The sequence below is a fragment of the Chaetura pelagica genome, unplaced genomic scaffold (assembly GCF_000747805.2).
Source record: "Chaetura pelagica isolate M959 unplaced genomic scaffold, ChaPel_1.0 scaffold105, whole genome shotgun sequence".
Taxonomy (NCBI): Eukaryota; Metazoa; Chordata; class Aves; order Apodiformes; family Apodidae; genus Chaetura; species Chaetura pelagica.
Genome location: NW_009953393.1, coordinates 1,746,607 through 1,769,011, shown reverse-complemented (window position 1 = coordinate 1,769,011; position 22,405 = coordinate 1,746,607). Strand labels below are relative to the sequence as shown.

Here is a 22,405-nt window from a genome sequence, read left to right as displayed (position 1 = left end):
AACCCCATCCCCTGTTCCCCTGTGCCACTGGGGGAAGGAGGGAGAGAAACTGGGAACAAAGTAATTTGGACCTGAGAAGAAGGGAGGGGTGGGGTAACATATGCAAGCCCTGCTCTTTGTGTTGTCTGTGTCCTGTGTGTGTTTGATTAGTGTGAAATTAAATATCTTTTTTTTTCCCCAAGTTGAGTCTGTTTTGCTCGTGATCTTAATTGGTGAAGAACCCTCCTTGTCCTTCTTCTGGAGCCATGAGCTTTGTCCTCCAACTATTTAGTCCTGGTTTAAATATTAAAGCAGAATCCCAAAAAAACAGAGGACAGAATTTTTCTCTATTACCTGCCCTCCACCCTCCCAAGGGAAGACAGAAGGGGAATAAGTAAGAGACAGTTAAACTTTGGAAACTGAAACTAGGAACAGATTTACTGTAACACAAGTTAAACGGGTAGAACACGGGGGAAGAACAAATAAGTATTGATATACAAAACCGATCTTGATGATGGCAGGGATATGGGAAGGGCAGGGCCGCTCCAGGGGAGAGCTCCACAGCTCCTCACAGCACCTGATGCAGTTGGATTCTGGAGAGAGCACACGGGAAGCCGCAGGAACCAGCAGCAGCCCCAGCAAGAAGAAGGGAGCAGGAAGGGAGAAGGGCTCAGCTTCTGGCTTTCATGGCTTTTATAGATTGTGACAGGAAGTGGGTGGGAATACTGACCCCTTACAGTCTCTCAGGGTCCTAAGGACCCTCTCTCTATATAGGTGTTCAACACCATGCCAGTGTCTCCCAAACCATAACATGAGGAAAGACTGAGAGAGATGGGACTCTTAAGCCTGGAGAAGAGAAGGCTGAGGAGAGACCTTATTAGTGCCTGCAAGTATCTAAAGGGTGGGTGCAAGGAGGATGGATCCAGACTCTCTTCAGTAGTTCCCAGTGACAGGACGAGGGGTAATGAGCACATGCTGGAACACAGTGAGTTCTATTTAAATATGAGGGAAAACTTATTTATGGTGAAAGTGACAGAGCACTGGAACAGGCTGCCCAGGAAGGTTGTGGAGTCCTGAGTAATGTGCTCTAGGGGATCCAGATGAGTTGGACTAGATGATCTCTGGAGGTCACTTCCAACTCTGACAACTTTGGGATTCTGTGATTCTGTGAATGAACATTATTGCAGAAATAAGCATTTGTGTAGGACTTGATGAGTTTCTCTGAATGTTTATGAATATTGACTGGATTTATTTTAAGACATGCTTGACACTTTCAGAAAATTATTATTTATGCATGTCCCATCTTGTAAATAGCATTTTGTATATTAAAAATATTAATTATTAACGAGAATAAGTTATCTTGTAGTTACTACTCCCACTTGGCCACACTTAAGGAGCAGTCTGTGCTGTTCATTAAATTTATGAAAGACTAACTCAATGTTTTCGGGTGTTCTTAGGGTACTAATTATCCTATAAAAATCCATGAAACTCTGAAATATGGAAAATCTGTGTCTTTTTGTTTGAAGTTTCTTTGTGACTTTTCGTTTGATTGATTTTGTGACGACTGGCATTGTGGGATACAGGATTACAATCTGTAAAGATTTGCTATTTGAGGAGAAAATAACCTGCTAACTAGAAACACACGGATTTCTAGAGGTTTGCTTTATCTTTTATTGCTCATTTAAACGTTCATGGAATAATTTTATTCCAACTGCCTTGTTTGTTTGCTTTTTTAAAGTGGAGCATACGAAACAAATACAGATGAGGCTATTCTTGCTTTTTCAGTTACACTGAATAGAAACTATGCATATTTTTATGAATTAACTCTTGATTTCATGCAGTGGAAGTGTTTCCCATGAGTTCTGCATGTGTGAGGTTCTATTACCAATTTTCAGACTAGAAAGGATGAGTAATGTTAATTAGTTATTACTAATTAGAAAGCATTAGCCACTTCAGAGTCTTAGTCTTTCTAAATGCTCCAATTTTACATCTTGAACACTCCTCTCTCCCTATTGCAAACTCAGCTCTGATAGTCTTAAAATGCAGTAGCAAGTTTATTGCCTTAAAGAGACTGTGTTATCAATGAGCTCATGGTCAATTGTGTTATCAAAGAAGAGAGGTAAGATAAAGGACACTGAAGAATCACCATGTGGAACTGTCAGAGCAATACTGAACACTGCAACACCTAATGCTGCTGAGCACTTGACTGTAACTATGAGAGCCAACTAAAGAGAACAGAAAATTTTAGTTAAAATGAAAACAGCATAGTTATTTCACACTACAAACAAAGAAAATCAAGGCTGAAAGGGGAAGAGTACAGTCAGAAGAACAAACATTAGTAAGAGAAAAGCTATACAGTTAAAAAATCGAGACTGCCCAAACGGTATGAATATAAAGAGTTGAAATTATTAATTTGCATAAACATTTAACTGTACTTAACAACAGTGGAGGATTTGGATGATTTAGGAAGAGAATTATGTTATGGAGAAACTCATGATAAAATAGGAGTATATTGTATGATTGAGTTATCTTGCATCCTGTGTTCAGGAGGATTGATGGCTGCAACTTTTTTGGGTTTGTTTTAATGTTAACAATGAGCCATCTCTGCTCCATTCTTTCACACTTACACAAATAATATAACTTCTCAAATACTGGATCAGTGCTTAGTGAATTGGATTTAATGTAGTTCAATGGGTTCAGTTTCTCTTCATACCTGGAGGGTTCAAATTCATCCTTAACCATAGCAATTTATTTTGGAGTATGTCCAACTACTTAACCATAATCTATTTCAAAGGATCTCTGATTGGCTTCTGCTGCAGTGAATGTAAGGTCCATAATGAAAGCTTCAGCTACTCAAAGAGCTGAAACACAAAGAAGATTTTTTGTTTAGAGATTAGAGTATTTATGTAGGAGAACAGCTGTCCCCAGGACAGTTTACTAGTGTTATTGAATGGCTGCTTTACACAGAAAAAAGGCGCAATTTAGAGCCAGGATTAGGACCAAGGAGTTTCACTTCCCAGGGGTAAATGCATAGGACTGCAACTAGAATACTTACATTTACTACCAACACTATTACTACTATATTACTACTGCAATCACTACTAGTACTAATGCTTTTGTGTGGTTCCCCAACACACTAAAGCTATTGGTATCTCTTCAGTGACCTTAAAATGAAGATGAATTAATGTTTTTGTCCAGCTTGTACCTCTATATTCCCAGAAGAAAACTTGATACAAAACACTTTCAACTGGATTCAAAAGTTCATTGCCACATCACAATCTTCAAGCAAGATATGCTTCTTTTTCATGCTACTTGCCAGAATCTGGTTAAATATTTATCTGAAGTCTAGAGATTAAATGGGATATTATAGCAATACCTATATAATAGAATTTGAAATGGAACATACAATAATTTCTTTGTGTCTTTTTGTCTACACTTTATTCCTGGGAGGAAGCGATGCAAAAATTTTCCTCCTGAGAGATCGGTCCAAGGAAGCTGTCAAGGAAGATATTATTGTCTCAAAAATTCTCGTTTGACATTTTGGGTGCCCAAACAGCAGAAATTTCCTCACCTTTTACAGTTCTCAGCTGTTACAGCTATGATGAAGATATACGTAGAATCATAGAATGGTTTGGGTTGGAAGGGACCTTAAAGATCTTCTAGTTCCAACCCCCCTTCATGGGAAGGGACACCTTCTACTAGACCAAGCTGCTCAAAGTCACATCCAATCTGTCCTTGAAAACTTCCAGGGACAGGGCATCCACAACTTCCCTAGGCAACTTGTGCCAGTGTTTCACCACCCTCACACTAAATACATTCTCCTGGAACTAGACAGATTAGGAAAGTCATGGAATTCCTCCTTAAATCCTGCCCTATTGAAGAAAAAAAAGACAACAACAACAACAAAATAATCAGTACTGTGTGCCCAGTGCTTTATACAAGTAGTGTGAGCGAGATATTTGGCTTTCACTTGTAAAAAATTAATGTTCTCAACCTGTGGACCAAGAAAACTAGGTTAAAACAAGCTGCAGAGCTATGGTTTTCCTCTGAAAGGCATCTACCAGGCTAGTTCTCTGGTGATAATGTACCACAAAAAGGTAGCACAGTGGCAAACATCCAGTTTACAGTCTGAACCCTCTGATACATGGCTCTCATTTCTGCAGTGCCCTTGTGGGCCAGCAAAGCATGCAGAGTCAGAAACAGCTTTTGCAATTTTTATAGCATGCAGTTCTTGCATCTTTAACCCCTGTCTATGCTGCAGGGTGTGGCCTGGGGAGAGTGGAAGTCAAACCTACCTTGATAAAGACACCCCCTTCCAAGTCTTGTGTTTGGGAAGACTGGGTTGCAAGAATTCAAGATGGCTCCTGCCCAGCTACGCTAGGGTAGAAAAGTCTTGCTGTGCTGTCTGCACTGTCTTTTTCTCGAGGAGCTGATGAAAATTCTAAGGGCAGTCATGTTTTTTCCTTACTAAAATAATAATAAAAAAGTATACATTTAATAAATTATTTCTGATCATTCTAAACAACCCAACATTTGGATTAAACCCCTTTTTATTTAGACAATTTTCAAGCTCCTTGAAACATTCCATGATTTTACACTCTGCTTCAAAAGACTGTCTTTTATAAAGGTTCATATCCTGGGTTTTGTGTGTTCATCCTATATTGATGCTAATGAAGGCTGTAGGCAGGGATAACTATGTTTGAACCTTCTCTTTCTCTTGAGGAGGAAGCATGCTCAATTTTGCAGAGCTTAATAGTGCCTCTGCTGTGGCATTACAAACCTTGCTCTGTGCACCTCTAAATCATTCTTGGCACAGATGTCCTCTTGGAAGAAGCCAGTGAGATGGGCTTTTTTGACTGTCTGCAAAGCAATAGAAGTCTGCCACTATTTCAAGTTTGGACATGTTTAGGGTGCTTCTGTTTTCACAGAATGAACTGCTTATCTGCCGTTACATTTAAATTGAACAGGATGAAGTCCTTATTGGTGTATAGGTTTCCATGCCACAGAAACACATAAAAATAGAGCAAATGTTGATTTGAAGTATACTTTTATAATAGATCTTTATTTTAATATTTGGTTGTAAAAGAATGAAAAAAGATTGCAAGAGACTGGCCACCTATTGCTATGCAATACAATGTCATAGCTCTATGCCCAAGTATCTTGCCCGCCTGGCCTGTCTTTGCTGTTCTGTCTTGTACCTACTCCAGGACTTTGACTCCCAGCACAGTGAGGTCATGATGTAATGGCACAGATGATGTTTCAGGTTAACTCTCCTATGTTTTTGCCCTGTTGGGAACCTCATGCACAAGAGAAACAGGCTCCTATGATGGCAGAGTAATATGCAGAGCTCTTACACCTGTGGTAGTTAACTTGGTCTCATAACAGTGCTGGTAGCATTGTATATACTCTGCTCAGGCACATTTTGTCTGGAATGAAACCATGTAGCTGGAAAGCATGCTCTCTGGAGCATGGACTGTTTGTTTTGAATTTGCTTAGTGAAAACACAGTAAACTTAGGACTCTAAGGTGTTACAAACCATGATGAAGAATGAGAAAGCGAAACCAGTGGTGGAGAAGGACTGTTAACTGGGATACAGACAACTTTGTGACAACATGTGACACATTGGCTTTATGTCATTCGTAGCACAAATGGTACAGCATAACAGAGAACTCTCTAAAAGTGTTGACCTAGTAAAAATGATATGTAGGTATTCCACCATTATTATTATAATTTATTTTTTGTTATGCTTGTAATAATTCAAGTGCTTTCCAAACAAAAGAGCTACAGGCCCTGCCCCAAGGAGCTCACAATCTAAAAGTGAACAAGGAGAGAGACGTGAGGGAGAGGAGTCCACAGAAAAGTCAAGATGCCAAGATAGAAATCAACCATATCTTAGCAATCAAATGTGTTCAGAATGCATTGTTGCAAAGCTATACAAACTATTTTCCAATTACTGCTCATACTTTCCATTTTGGTTCAACTAATTCACTCTTAGGTGCCATGGCACAGAGAGATGTGCAAGAAGAAAGCTTTCAACATGTGAGCACAGAGAGAGTAGCAAATGTGTGAAGTAGAGCTGGAAATATCACCTAAAAGTATAGAGATGAGAAAATTTTGTCTTGATTTTCGAAACTCGGTTCATTATCAGAATAGCTTTCATCCAGAATGGCATGGATTTAGGTCAGGTTCTACAAGGTTGGAGTTCCATGTGATGCATTCCATCTGGAACATAAATGTACTCTGTGCATCTGGATGTTCCTTAATACGGACTAATATGAACAACAAAATCTATTATGGCAGGACTAGGGAAGTTAAGACTGAAATGACCATATTGATGTGGAATATTCACGTTTCCAAGAGAGAAGGATGGTGCTTACAGTTCAAGGGTGATCATTCCTAGGAGAGTTGTAAAAGTACATTTTAATAATGTAGGACACCAGTCACTGCTTAAAAAGATACAGACTGTTTAATTTTAAAAATACTGGTTTTGACTAAGACAATAAGTCACTCATCAGTTATGAAAAATACTATTAGGTTTTCTTTATACATTTAAATGTACAAAATCTCCAATTAGGTTCCCCCAAACTCTGAAACTGTCAAAGAAACTATTTTAAGGCTTACCTTAAAAACTTCTCAACAAATTGCCATATTTTTCCAAGTACTCAGGGACTCTTTTTTTCTTTTTTTCTTTTTTTTATTCCTGAAATATCTCTAAGCAAATACGAATGTATTGTGAAGGCAAAAGCTAATAAGCAGTTGAATATTAAAGTGCATAGGTTGTCCACATTCAGAAAAATAAATGTTTGAAGAGGCAGTAGATGTGATTACAGATTTCCAGGGTGTAAGCTGTCATCAGCTTTTAGAAAGCCACAGATAATTCTTTTACTATAAGAAATATGTTTTTACAGTCTTCAAATCCTGCAAATGCATTTCTAACAATGGTATCAGGATGGTGATAATCCTCTTGCTGGGAGGGAGAAGCTGTAATTAAATAATCAAATAGCCTGACCTTTAATAATTTACAGGTATTCATATTCCTTCAATAAATAAAATAATATACTTTATATTTTGATTATCTGAAGTTTTTGAAACAAATCAAGTTTTTAGTTATTTAAATAAATTATTCTAATAGCTTGACATGAATTATGCTGACAGGAGCTGCTTATGATTATTACGGTGCACAGAATCTTTTAAGACCCTACAAAGTTAAATGAAGGCTTACAAGTCTCTTAAGCTACTTTTTATTTGCATAGAAAAATATTTATCATAGGAGTCAACTATCATATGAGAGAAATTGCATTTTTTGTAATTGAAAAAGATAGCTAAAAAGTTTCTGTGGGTTATTGCAACAGTACAAGAATACAAGATGCTTCCATTTATTAAAAAATGTAAAACAAATTGTGAAAGCTAAAGCAGGCTACAAAACAGAAGGTCCCCATATTATCTTTCTCTTGACTACTATGTTACAAGATCATGTGCCACAGTTGAATACTAGAAAGTGTAATTCAGCCATTGCTAATATAATTCTTAAAACATTCTCCCCCCCCCCAAGCACTATGCAAAATATATATATTTGTAAATGGTTTCTCCTATAAGCATCACAACCTTGTTATCACATAATCACCCTGCTCAATTGTTTCCTGTTTCCCATCACAGTTAATGCTAATGTCAAACTCCTTGTCCAGCTGATCCTGGGGTGTGGCTGGTTCTGAGTTCTGTAACTCCACTTTCTCCGTCTCTGAAGCACAAATACTTGCCTCTTCCAGCGAATCTGAAGAGTCACCGTTACTTTCTGATTCAGCTAACGTGAACTTTTCATCAGGACTTTGAATGTTTAATTCACAGTTCATGGTCTGCTCTCCCTCTTGCAGTTCAGTAATTTTCTCACACTGTTCTTCTGCCTGTTGACGGGAAACTTCTTCAGAAACGGTGTATATTTTATTTGTACTCTGCTCCACAGAGTTTGTTTTTGATCGTCTGTGAAATAACCCAAAACTTTTTATGTCTGTTACAAAATTGACACGCTTTTGTTTCTCCTTAGTGGACTCTGACACCATCATTGCTGAGCCATTGCTTACATTGTGTGCTTCAGAGGCAATAGTGGCTGATTTTGGGTGAATCATTGTTGTTATGTCAAAAAGGCTGAAGGTCTTCTTCTTTGCTTTCATGTTTCCTTCACTCTCACTATTTTCTTCATTTTCTGACAGAGAGGCAGTGTCTTTGTTCATCTTTGGATTCTGCAGACTAGACAACTTGCTTCCTTTTAACAAACCCAAGACTTCAAAACGAAAGCTGGAAATATCTTGTTTTAACTCCTAAAAATTAGGAAGAAAGGTGAAACATCAAAGCATGAAAGCTAATTTGACTTTTCCTCTTGTAATTTAAAAAAAGGGGGGAAAAAGTTATTCTAGGGATCAGTAATAAACTTCACCATCTGGATAATACCTGGAATTTTCAAGGTGGTTTGCAGACTCTGTCTAATGCATCTTCTAGGTGAGACAGAAAAATGATCAGCAGTTTTATCAGAGGAAGCTTCAGAGAAAATGTGCCTTAGCCTAGATTACTCATGGAAATCACTGACAGTGGTGGAGGAAGGTGCATGGACAACTTGAAGATCTACAGCCATTTTGATCACCTGTTAACATCATCCCTACTGCACACAACCAGGGACACATGCATGCACAATAGGTGTGCATACTTCCCAGCCAGTTTTTTACCCAGTGAAGAATACAACTACCCAGGCCATGAACAGCCAGTTTTTCCATGAGAATGCTGAGGAGAATGGTGTCAAAGGCCTTACTAAAGTCCAGGTAGACCACATCCACAGCCTTTCCTTCATCCACTAAGCAGGTCACCTTGTCATAGAAGGAGATCAGATTAGTCAAGGAGGACCTGCTTTTCATAAACCCATGCTGATTGGACCTGATTACCTGCATGTGCCACGTGATATCACTCAAGATGACCTGAATGAAGCAACCATGATGCAACCAGCTCAGGCACTGGCCACATCTTCTGAGTGTGTAAGCTGTGACAGACAAATATAATTTTGAATGCCTGGAGTCTGAGGTGCCAATATTCACAAAAATGTTTGACACTAGAAACACACAGTAATGGATGTAAGCATTGTGTATGGCCCTGTTTCCTTCATCTGTGTCAAAGGATTATAATATTTTACTGCTTATTTATTTCTTCCACCTTTTAAGATGGAAAAGATGTTCTGTATACAAATAAATACACACCAGCTTTCTACAGCAGAAAAAAAATATCTGTTTTCTAAGATGCTGAAACTCTTCACATCTCACTTCAACAAATATGTTTTTACACACTCCTAGTCCCACTTTAGTGCCCCCTTACACAGGCACAATTCAAACTAGCTCATAAAACTGATTATTTTTCCATCTAAAGAAAGGAGACTAGCTGGAGTCCATATACCATACTATCTGTGGGCAGTTCATCAGGACACAGACACTGCTCTAGGAAGCAAGTTGTATGCCACCTGAACAACTTCAGTTTGGGAAAGAAGTCTGAGAAATATGCTTCACAGTCGTATTATAATATCTTACAAAAATACCTATAAACATATAAATTATTACATACCTTAAAATTTTCCTCTGTGAGTCCTTCCTCAGTCTTGGCATCTCTTATCATTGCTGCAACATATCTCTTAACTAGATTTCTCATAACTTCCTAAAAATAGAAAATATTGAGTCAGCTTTCTCGGTATTAGTTACTGGGCCTGCTTGAATTTCTTTGTGCTTTAGGAACATGACAAAAAATGCATAAACCTTAAATATGGTTGAAAATCCATTCTGCTTTTCAATAGAAAACAGTGATATTAGTTATCATGAGAATGGCTGTATTTGGCTTCACCAAAGCTATGTTTCATGACAGTGAGCAGTTGCTGATGCCTCCTGAGTGTAAGTCTAGCATAACTGTATGATATTATTTCCAGTTATATTCTCCCAAGCCTCCTGTGATGTGATATTCAGAGACTTTCTGAGTCAGAAATGACACCTCTAGGTTTAATGGGCTGTGACAGGTTTTCCTATGTGTTTTGAACTCATGTAAACTTCCAGCATCCACAAATCCTCTGCCAACAAGTTTCATTGTAGGGCTGAAATAAGATTCCGTTTGAGGGTTTGTTTACTTTTAACCTGATCTCTGATAGTTTGCATCGTTGCCTTCTACTTCTAAGAATCCTAAAATTATTCAGGTTGGAAGGGATGCGTGGATGCTGTCTCATCTAGCTCAGGGCCATGTCCAGTAAAATGATGAATATGTCCAAGAGTGGAGATGCTGCAGCTTTCCTGAGCAACTTTTCCAGTTCTTTACCACCTTCACTGTGATGATTTAATTTTTTTTACAGAATTTCCTTCCCTATGGCTTGCATCCATTGACTCCTGTTCTTCTGCTGTGCAACTCCAAGCAAATTCTGACTCCTTCTTCTCTCTAACTACCCACTAGGTTATTGAATACAGCAATTAGATCCCCCTTAACCTACTCCTGGCTGAAATACAAGCTTCTGTTTTTGTCAGCCCTCTGACCACCTTGGTGGCCCTTTGCTGGATTCCTTCCAGTATGCTAAAACATCTCTCTTGCAGTGAGGGGCCCAAAACAGGACACAGTGCTCCATATACAGGTCTTACAAGTGTAGGCTGAAGGAGAATAATCACTTCCCATAAAGTGCTGCCTCCAGCCTTAATAATGCAGTGTAGGATGTGTCTGGTATTCAGTTTGAGGATAGATGGTAAACAGCTGCTCTTTATTCACTTTCCCTATGATTTTATAATCCCTGTTGCACTTTCCACAGCTGTCTATTTTTCAGATTGGAAAAGTCATTGTTTACCTAGTAATTTCCCGCATGGAATCCATTAATTACCAAGCCTACAGGTGTACAGCCCACATCTTGGTTAACTTGCAGCCCTTTTAACACACAAAACAATTTGAAAATAAATCTGAATAGTATTCTTTTTGCTACAATAAACTCAAAAAATCCGAGGCTGAAGCAGGAGAATGGAGAAGAATAGCTTACACAATATTAAGGTAGATGGGTTATTAAGGGCGAAGAAATTGTTTATGGAGGACCAGAGGCAGAGAGATGGAGAGCAGGTTCTGATGGAGGATGTCAGTGAGCTGCATATATGATCCTGGTGAATCCCAGCAGGGAAGTGGGACTGTGTGTTTGCTTTTTTTAAAGGCAATTCATGTTACCAACCAATACTTGTTAGTATATTATCGCTCTAAGTAGGTAACCTTTTACCAACCAAGATTTGACAACCCTACTTCTCAAACATTGTTTGAACACCAAAAATAATATGCATGTTTGCTGAGGATGAAATGAGTATTCATTTTGTGGTTTTGTTGAGGGTTTTTGTGGTTGGTTTTTTTTGTCTGTTTTCTCAATAAATTCTGCCTTTTCTTCCCCTGACTTAAGGGAATATTCCTTTTTGAGGCATAGAAAAATAATTGCCCCCAAAATAAACGTGAGCCTGTACCTGGTATTGATGATGTCTTCTCAGATTGTCAGCTGCACGCCTCTGAAAAAGAGAAAATAACAACAAAAAAAGTGATGTCTGTCTGTTAGTAAAATACTTATAGCAGAGCAAAACAGCAGGTCTGTGCAGTATGTGGTATCTAGCAAGCTGAGAGAGATGGTTCAAAGTTGGTTGAAAAATGGCAGTGTTGGAGCAAAGCTTGTCATTAGCTTTACAGAAGGGAAAATGTCATTGGGAAGGTGAAGTGGGTTTTCTACATTATCATCAATGTGCCGCTATTCCAGCATTGGCAAGGATGTGGTGGGGCAGCCAGGTCTCTGCTTGCTGAGCTCCAAAGTCACTGATCTGAAGTGACTCATTTCCAAGGACTGAAGCATATTTCATTACATTGATAAAAGCTTGACATAAATGTGCTGTTTGCAAGACACTTGTTATGGCTCTTAATGTTTCATTTATGACACAGCTAACCAAAACCTGAAGTATAAAATTAAATTACATTGCCTGTTTAGTTGCCTGTTAAAAACACTTGGACACAGAGAAGGTTATGGAAGAAAGAAGCAGAGTTTGGTGTTGACAAGGGGGGAGGGTAAGAGGGATAGTTACTCTGAAGAGGAACAGCAAAAAGAAGTGTAGTAGGGGGAAAACACAGTACAGGCTTCAAGAAAGTGTTGCATTATATTATACTACTATATCTAAGGACTGTCCAGAAGAAGACTAGGAAAAAAATGCCCCAAATTACTTAGTCCTTGAATTACTGTTGTCCTCAATAGCATACTGAGTCACATCTCCCTATTCTCTACCTTAATTATCCTTGACTGGTCAAAGACTTAACTGGGGTTCTTACATCTGTTTCTGACCACTAATGTTATTTTACAAAACAGAACACATCCAAGGGACTTGTTAAAATTGACCCCAGTTGAATAATGAGGCAGGCACAGTAAGGTATTTTTAAATTTTATTTTACTTGAAACTGATTGGCAATTTATGATTTACCTTTTCACTGCACTCTGCATCAGTTTACACTTTGGAATGGATTTCTTGTTTGTAATTAATTTGAGGGATGCAGTAGCTGCATGGTTGGGCTTGGTAAAGAATAATAGAAAGGGGAAATTGAAGATGTCCTAATCACTCTGAACAGAAACTGTGGAGTAGGGCTTTGTACATAAGCATCTTTTCTTCGGTATTTTTCCAGATCATGTTTCTGTATCTATGCATCATCCAAGCAGAGGATAGAAATTCCTTGTGTTTGAGGGTGAAGGGACAGGAAATCCTGCCCACCGCCCAGGCTGAAGGGGACAAGGCAGCCCTGGAAAGGCCGATACCCTCCCAGTATCCGTTTTCAGCCGGTTTCAGAAAAAGATTAATCTGATTTTTCACAGTTGACCACACGATGGGGATGTCTCTTTGCTGCTTAGAGAACACTAAGGGAGTCGGTGATTAACAGAGCTCTGAACAATAAATCTGACTCACAGGTAAAGGGAAAAACACTTTAAGGTGTAATTGAAAGGCACTTCAGTTCAGGTAAAGCTAAAAATCCATATAAGTAAAACAAATGCTTACTCTTGTCTCACAGACTGCTTTCTGCAGTAGCTTTCTGCTCTGCTTTATTTTACAGAAAAATGCAAGAAAAAAAACCAAAACAAAACCCATAGGTTTAATTCCATAAGAAACAGTTAAATCAAGTTTATCTTTTTTTTTTTTTTTTTTTTTTTTTTTTTTTTTTTTCAACTCATTTGGCAACTCTCTGAAACAGGGATTGTGGTTTTTCCACCCAACACAATGTCAAAAAGTGCAATTTGGGATGACTATCTAAGCACATTTATTTGTGTAGCAACATGTCCAGAACAGTTCTGCCACACTTAACAACTGCTTTCAATCCATGTTATTGAGAAGCTGAAATAGAATGCATTTAATAGTGTGTTTTCATGCAGAGACACATAGATTCTACTCAAGGATATATGCATACACATAACCTATCAAAATTTTAACTCCCACTAGCTCTCTAGCTCCTATGTAAATGTTCAGATTCAGTTCCGGTTCATCATGGCCTTTTGATTCCTTCTGAAAGTAGAATGAGTCTTTGCTTAAACACAACTGAAAATCAAGTAATTTGTATTGGAAGTAAAATCTCTTTAGCAATGACAAATTTGATAATGTTAAATTACTTCTTTTGAAGTGCTTTATTAAACTTCTATCTTTTATAAAGCAGGAATTCTAGTGTAATGTCTGTATTTGAACTTAGACTGCTTAGTGATAAAGGTCCAGAAAATGTAACGATTGTCTGAAGTAATGGGATATATTCCTCATCTAGAATAGAAATGTCCCATAAAAAGGGAAGAACCTATCTGTGTTGACAAATAACTTTCCTCATTAGATGGTCCTTAGCTATGCAATAAACTCCAGATTACTCATTTCCATTCTAGGTGGAAAGTGTTACTTCTTTGCTCAACTTTCAATAACATACATTTTAGAGAAAATGCAAAATACTTAAAATGACTTAGGAATTGCATAATTTTCCACTTAGAGAACAAATAATAGGAGAAAGGAAAAGGAGATTTTCTCTGAAAAATGCTAAGAATTATCATGTAGGTTGCTTGGAAGAATGGCATAAACATCTGGGTAGCTTGAAAAGAGGTAACTCTGTCTAAAAATCAGATGCACCAGAGAAAAACACTGAAGATGTTGCTGACAATCCTTTCAGTTATCTTCTGAAACACTTAAAATTATAGGAAAACACTTTTTGGTGACTGATCAGACATAAAGTGGAATGTAATTCGAGGAAAACAGTACCATTTATTCTAGTGGGTTTGGGGTTTCTTTTCTTACATCTAGTTTTGATATGGCAATCAATTTCAGATGGCCAAAAGAAGTATCCTTGAGACACCCAAAAGCCATGGGCAGTCAAGAAAACTTCAGTCTAATCAACAGCATTACAGTACTAATCTGGCTTTTTTAAAGGTGAGCTGACAAAGTTAACAGAACTGATACACATACATATACATATATATATGTATGTATATATATTAAAGAGCAGGACACTGTTATTTCAGAGTTTTAAGTGTAGTAGATATTTTGTGACAATAGCTAAAGGGAATGCTGCATACCTGGAATATGTCAAAATGACAGAAAATAAAAATGTGCTGAAATCTGAAAGATAGATCTCTGGCTGATTAATGACAGAGCTGAAGTACTAGTAAATCACATGTAAGCATCCAGGTCTTCCTTCAGCAGTCATCAGCAAGGCTGGTCACCATGTTGCTTTGGAGAAAAATCCTGTGCTTTGAAAAAGCTCCCCTTGATTCTACCACCCAGTGTTTCAGATGTCTAAGTACAACAAAGGATGGCAGAACCACAGAGTTGACATCGAAGGAGAAGCAAATTAATCTGCTCTCCTCAGTAGCACCTCACTTCCCTATGGACTCTGTTTTTCCCATGATGGCTTTATACAACACTGTAGATGGTCCTACCAATCAACCATGCCATATTTATGTCTACAAACATTTTTCTTCTTCATATGAGCCAGATAAATCCTTTCACTAACATGTCTGCTGTAAACTATCCTGACTCTGAATCCTTTCTTTATGAGTTCTAACTGCATATAATGAACTTTCAATTGTACATATATATATTTTTTTACAGCTCACAATTCCTGTTTTTTTGGTACTAAGGTTTCTTATGCAGATCATGCTTGATCCTTGAAAGATGTTGTCTTTAACAAGCCAGCTGCATTCTTTCTATTGTCTCTTTTGTATCCTCTAGCACTGACTCAGCCTTTGGAAGAACAGTATTGCTTTTTCTACTGGAAAACACCATAGTACGTCACTGTTGATTGGAGTTCCTATCAGGAAAATTAGCATTTAGAGGTTTCAGAACAAAATGTTTTGAAATACGAGTTCCGCCTTATGGACAGCATAGCATTGATTCATCCATATGGTCACTGTTAGAAAATGAGCCTGGAACTCAGTCTTCTGTTGTTTTTTTCCCCCCCCCATACTGGTGATAGGGAAGGAATCAGGGGAAACATAACCCCCATTTTCAAAAAGGGAAGAAAACAAGGCCCAGGGAACTACAGGCCAGTCAGTCTCACCTCTATGCTTGGCAAGATCATGGACCAGATCCTCCCGAAGGTTCTACCAAGGCACATGGAAAACGTGGAGGTTGTTGGTGGCAACCAACATGGCTTCACCAAAGGCAAATCCTGCCTGACAAATTTGGTGGCCTTTGATGATGAGCTCACAGCATTGGTGGACAAGGGAAGAGCAACTGATGTCATCTACTTGGACTTGTGCAAAGCATTCAACACTGTCCTGCATTACATCCTGGTCTCAGAACTGGAAGGATATGGATTTGATGGATGGATGACTCAGTGAATAAGGAATTGGCTGGGTGGTCGCACCCAGGGAGTTGTGGTCAGTGGTTCAGTGTCCAAGTGGAGACAAGTGGTGTTCCTCAGGGGTCAGTGTTTGGCCCGGTGCTGTTTAACATCTTTGTCAGAGGCATGGACAGTGGGATGAAGCATATCCTCAGCAAGTCTGCTGATGATACCAAGCTGTGTGTTGTGATTGACATGCTAGAGTGAAGGGACACCACACAGAGGGACCTTGACAGGGCCAATGCCAACCTCATGAAGTTCAACAAGGCCAAGTACAAGGTCCTGCACCTGGGCTGGGGCAATCCCAAGCACAAATCCAGGTTGGGTGGAGAATGGATTGAGAACAGTCTTAAGGAGAAGGGCCTAGGGGTGCTGGTCAATGAAAAACTCAACATGAGCTGGCAATGTGCACTTGCAGACCAGAGGGCCAGCCACATCCTGGGCTCCATCAAAAGAAGAGTGGTCAGCAGGTCAAGGGAGGTGATTATTCTGCCCCTCTACTCTGTACTCATGAGACTCCACCTGGAATACCATGTTCACTTCTGGAGCTCTCAATAGAGGAAGGATATAGAGCTCTTGGAGCATATCCAGAGGAGGGCCACAAAGATGACCAGAGGCTGAACTAGTTGGGGCTGTTCAGCCTGGGGAAGAGAAGGCTCTGAGGAGATCTCATAGTAGCATTCCAACACCTGAAGGAGGCCTACAGGAAAGCTGGGGAGGTACTTTTTACGAGAGTGTGTAGTCATAGGACTAGGGCTAGTGGTTTTAAGCTGAAGGAGGGTAGATTTAGATTAGATGTTAGGAAGAAATTCTTTAGTGTGGGGGTGGTGAGACACTGGAACAGTTTGCTGAGAGGAGCTGTGGGTGCACCCTCCCTGGAAGTGTTCAAGGCCAAGTTGGATGGGGCTTTGAGCAACCTGGTCTAGTGGAAGGTGTCCCTGCCCATGCAGAAGTTTTTCAAAACCAGAGGGCAATGTTTCACTGTTTCTTTCTTGCAGTCTATCACTGCTGTGTTTCAATGTCATCCTCATGCTTATAAGCTTCCTTTTCTGGATGTTTCTTTCCTATCTACAAGTATGACAGCTAAGTGAAGCATATTTTCCTTTCATAGTGTAGATCCTGGGCAACAAGATGAGGATATTGCAGGAAGCCTGATTAGAGGCTTTCCACAAAGAGGACAGAATCAGCTTAGGACATGTGAATTATTTTAAAATGTCACTTTTCCTCTTTATCAAGTATCTATACATCCCTGTGAACTTGTTCCTGCAAGTATATCTGGCAATAAAACTGAATGCCAGTATATGATGGGAGGTTATGTAGGAAAAGCCTATCCTTACCCTTACTTCACAAGATACTGGGAAGAAATGCAAAGATTATACAAAGAAATACAGAGGTGATAAAATAATGGTCCAGCAAATAATTGTATCATACCCCCAGCTTCTTTGAAATGAATGGACATTTTGCTATCAGTGTCAACAGCAGGACTGTAACCTTCTTCTTGCCCTTACCCACACATGACACTCTCATAATCTCTCTTAGTGCTTTGCTATCTGAGTTCCTTACAAACTTGAAGACATTTATATCCATCAAATCCCTATGGTATAGAAAAGGTGCCATTATCCACATCGTACCTACACACTTTTATTTATGTTGGAGTTGGCTAAATGCAGCCTAATTACTGAGGTACTGACTTGCTTGCTATGGGAAATACAGAGAGAGAGATTTAATTGCTGGTGGGTTAGGTTGTTGCCTGGATATTTGCTCTGACAATATAGAGAAGCTGCACTGCTGACCCAGGTATCTTAACTGGATAAGGCTATGAGGGTCAAATCCAAATCTACATTGCACAGTGCAGCTATCAGAGAAAGTCTGTGGCTGAGTTATTTGAGAACTCTACCTGTAAACTCAACTAATCAATTCTGAAACAATGCTGTTACCTTTAAAATGTTTTCTTTAATGGGCACAGCTTTTGGCATGAATGCGTTTAAGGTAAACACATTTTGTTACATAGAGGGAGAGAGACAGAGAAAAGGAGAATATCCCATTATGAATATTTTATACACTAATGTGTGTTACATGATATGTCAATGATACTTGAACTGTGACACTTGAGCTACAGATCATTAACCAGATCCCTGGGATTGGTAGACAAGTCTACACATTTCATCTCTCATATTTATATTGCTTTCAATCTTCATTGCATTATCTATAAATGAGACAAGTCATGATTCATATCGTCATTGCACAGGACTGCTATGATGGTTTCTCTTCAGTCAAATGCATTTACATGAATGTAAAAAATAAACATTGTCTGCTAGAACTATTCTCTTACTCAAATGCACATTATTTGACAATTTGGATTCTCTGTAAGGCTGAGAAATACTCATCTATATAGCAAAGAGGAGGACCACAGATAGAAAAAAACAGAGGGCTTACCCCTATTGTTCCAAAACTTTCAGGCTTTCTTCTAATTTTTTTCTTACAGATGTGTCTCCATAACCATTTGATCAGATACCACAGAGACTTTGGGCTTGGTATGACATTGAAAGGAGTGGGCAGAGTTCCTCCTTCTTCAAAGTAACTCATCCAGAGCTTTGTTCGAGCAAACTTCCACTCAATGTCTGCGTGATCCTGCAAGTGAGAACACATCATCAAATGTTGATGTAATAAGGAGGTGAAACAAACCTCTACAGGAATCTGAAAAACTAAAACTAAAACAACCCTGGAATACTAATGAATTTTCTGGTTAAAATACTATAATATTCTTTTGACAGAAGGTCTTAAAGCAAAGCTAAGGTACTTTAGCTCTGTAAAGAGATGTTAGATATGTACCTTATATATCCACTTTCAAGCTTTCTTTCCTTGCTACAGGCTTTTAAATAATTAAACTCTCTCCAACAACAAAGTGTAATTACAAACATAAAAATACTAGATTTCTGGAAGAGATATTTTGTTATAATAGAATCTCATAATTATTCCTCATAGATCACTGTAATTGCTCTGCTGTGTGGCAGCTTCAACAGGTCAGGAAGTCTCATGCACTCTGGTAGTGATTACCAGCCCAAGAAATTCACAAACAGTTATCCAATAAATCTTGAAGTTACTGAAAATGTTTGAGTTGACTATGTTTTTTTCCTTCTACTTCAGAATTATATATTTGGAATAGCTTGTGGCTTATGTTTTGGTTTTGTTTTGTTTTGGTTTAGGTTTTTTGTGTGTGTTTATTGTTTTTTTTCTTATTGTTAATTTTTTTTTTTTATATGTAATATTGCATAATTTTACATTTGGACAACAAATACAATAGCCAAGAACTTAAACAACAGGTCTAGCCCCAGCCTGTTATATTTAGATAGATATTTTAATGTAATTATTTAGCCAGATATTAGCCAGTAATCTAGAAGTTGTAGTAGGAAAAGTATTCTGCCTGCAGTTTGAGTCTTGATCAATGCTAGTATGTGGTGATATTGTGTACTGGACTTTGCCAACCAGCATTATATAAACACCTGTTGTCAGTATTTCTTTTCTGGAAAAAACTCGTGATTTCCAGATTAGAAAAACACACATTCAAAAATGTTGACGGTGAAGATTTGTTTTATCTGTTTTCGTTCTGAATTATATTTGAATTATCATATGAAACAGTGTTTATTTTCATTAGTCTCCTTAACAGACAGCTGAGAAATAAAGGCAAGCCAACAGCTCTGAAAAGAATAGACAGTTTTAATGAAAGGAGAAAACAAAATTCTGCTAAATGAGAAGTCATGACCTTTTGTTTGAATTGCTAATGGGTGCAAAATTGTCCATGAAACACAGGCATCCAATTTCTCTTAACTGTATATTCACACTAGATAAAAATCCCAAATGACAGCCTTTTAAAGATTATTAAATACAATCAATAAAAATAATGTCAGAACCATCTTTGGCAGAATCTCTTTCTCAGAAGTCTTGCATAGTGCAGCCCAGGAAGGAATGTATCCCATGTTACTTGCCAGCAACTTCAGAACACCCTCCTCAACCCACGAGCTGACTTCTGTAGCAGGGCTACCTCTTCTCCATTCAGAGCTGGGAAATTCCCCTCTGCCCAACCCAGCTGGGGTCTAGTTTCTATGTCCTTCCAGAACAATGCAAAATAATTAGGACAAATTAAGGCATTTGTCCCAACATCCTGTCTGTAAAAAAAGATTTACTGCCAGAAAAACGAATGTAGGAACAGAGAGAAGGTGTATGTTATAAATGATCTAAGGAACCACTTACAGCAATAAGTTGATAAGAATTATTCATCATGGCTATTAGCATGTTGAGTAGAACAACCAGAGAGATTACATTATAAGTACCAAACATGGTGGCCCCAACAAATTCAGTAAATTCATGCCTTGCTTTCACGTTGGTCACATAGAGATTGATCAGTCCAAATATAGACCAGAATAATGACTGCAGTGTTTCAAATAGTCTGAAAAACAAAATCAAAAGGAACAGCTGTATAATAACAATACATGTACTTTTCAGTTTGCTCATTTTCTCCCCTAACACACAAAAGTCCTTGACTTGGTTGAGATGAGTGATACTTATCACGATATAGGCAATATAAATGGAATATCTTTCTACGGAAAAAAATGGCTTAATCAGCATCTAGATATACAATAATGAATATTTAAAAAAATCTGTAAGTAAAATGCTGACTTTGTACAAAGTTCCAAGGAATAAATATAGTTTTAGAAATCATATTTGGACACCTGCCTTTGAAGTATTTTGACCCTTTGCTTTGATTGTAGAGGGTGCAACAAGGATCCAAAAGTAATTAAATGGTTGTGTTTCACCAACATGTTGAAACAATCATGGTATGTTCATACCTACTTGGTGTTTTCAGTTTATGTAATCTCTAGTTTGTGTTGAGAGCCACTGAGATGAAAGGAGTTGTATAATTATAAAGACTTTATTATCACTAGCATATGTTTTGCTTTGCAAAGAACTGAGACATTAGAAAGACAAAAATTCTGCTCCCAAATGAAACATGCTTTTGTTACTAAATGATATGATATTCCCTTAGAGAAGCCTGTGACAACAGTGAAGAAGCTAAATAACAATAACCAACTTTTAAAAAATCCTCTGCTACTAGAGAGCTTGATGTAATTTCATTTGTGTACAATGGTCAGCTACATTACAGTGTCATAAACATGGGCCCTGGTTAGCCCAATTGCTCATGAAAAGTTTGGAGCACAATTTTCTGCTTGTCTGGTCCCATATCTTGAGATTAATTGCAGTGAGTTTTTCCCATGGCCTCTTTCCTGCTCCTTCACCCCGACACCAGAAGCAGGTTACAGGGACAGGATGTGTCCTGTCCCCAGCCACCCAGAGCCAGGAGGCTGCTGAACTGCAGGGACTTGTACCACCCTGGGCTGTCCTGCACGATGGGACCCAGTGTCCAGAACTGGGCAGAACTTAACCCTTCCACTGCCTTCCCACTATGTGGTATCATCTGTGAAATATAACTAGTCATGAAACCCAGTACAGTGCTGTCCTACAGAGACACCTGAGAGGGCATTGTGCTTTCATTTCTAGAATCTTTAGGTCCTGTGTCTCTGCTACTATAGCACAGCATATAGGAGTGGAAAGTGCTGCTCTGAAGTGTCTTCTATGATTTTACACATGTCCGAGCACAAATGGAGCAACTGTTCTTCTCCCCTGGTAGCAGAAAAGGTTCATAAGGCAAAGCGATTTGCCTTGACGCCAACCTCTTAACGCTAGTGTCAGACATCCTCACTATTTCCCAGATGAATAATATTGCTTTCCTTGATGTTCAGCTCTAAAAAATTTGCTTGTGCATTTCTGTTCAGATCACAAAAAGTTTAGACCTGCACAATATAGAAGATAAATATGCTGTGCCTGAGCAAAGTTACTTCATTAAGATGATATAAATGTGTTATTTTTATAAAATTATTTACTTTGAGAAAGAAACCATTGGTAATCAATATATTTTAAAAACAGCCTAGATGTGATTCATAGAAGGTAAAAGGGAACAGGTATTTATGTAGGATTTTGATTCAGGGAGTTGAAAGATGAGAAAATTAGTATTAATTTGGGTGTGTTTTCATATCATAGATGAACTACAAAACAGAGTGAAATAAAATTGTCTTTTCAATTGAATAAAAAGAAACATTAAAACAGAAATTATAATGCAGTATTTGACTTTGTGGAGTAGACTCAGGGTCAGTAGAATCCTAGACTGACTGTTTTCTTTCCCGCCTCATTTACAAGGAATCTTCATGTTTTAGAACATGAAACATATTTAAGACCCAGAAGTAGACAAGGAAGAAATTCAGAACGAAGGCTGCCTGGATGAGCAAGCTCTGATCTGGTAGCTTTTTTTCCCTTAATTCTAAATATGTACTTTCTAATCTCATATTATCTGTCCCTCCTTTTTATTTTATCTTTTTATCTTTTGAGATATTTTGACTTGTACAGACTCGATTGTGGTATCGGATTAACATTATTGAAGAGCGATGCAATGTTAATATTTTAATTTTTTTTTTAGTAGGGCAGCTTCGTGTTGTCTGTGTGTCTG

At 38.3% G+C, this 22,405-nt stretch overlaps 1 protein-coding gene across 3 annotated transcripts in view; it reads right to left on the bottom strand.

Annotated features, from left to right (window-relative positions):
- Positions 1-7,398: 7,398 nt before the first annotated feature.
- TRPC4 (transient receptor potential cation channel, subfamily C, member 4) overlaps positions 7,399-22,405 on the bottom strand; it is an 85,987-nt gene continuing 70,980 nt past the window's right edge. For 2 of the 3 annotated variants that reach the window (XM_009998326.1, XM_009998327.1), the window contains 5 exons: positions 20,098-20,293; positions 18,283-18,477; positions 11,475-11,516; positions 9,577-9,666; positions 7,399-8,294 (listed from right to left, as the gene is read on the bottom strand). In XM_009998326.1, coding sequence (XP_009996628.1) covers positions 7,578-8,294; positions 9,577-9,666; positions 11,475-11,516; positions 18,283-18,477; positions 20,098-20,293 — 1,240 coding nt within the window. In that variant the 3' untranslated portion in view covers positions 7,399-7,577. Of the gene's footprint in view, positions 8,295-9,576; positions 9,667-11,474; positions 11,517-15,650; positions 15,655-18,271; positions 18,478-20,097; positions 20,294-22,405 lie in introns of all 3 variants that reach the window. The other variant, XM_009998325.1, reaches the window with a different exon arrangement.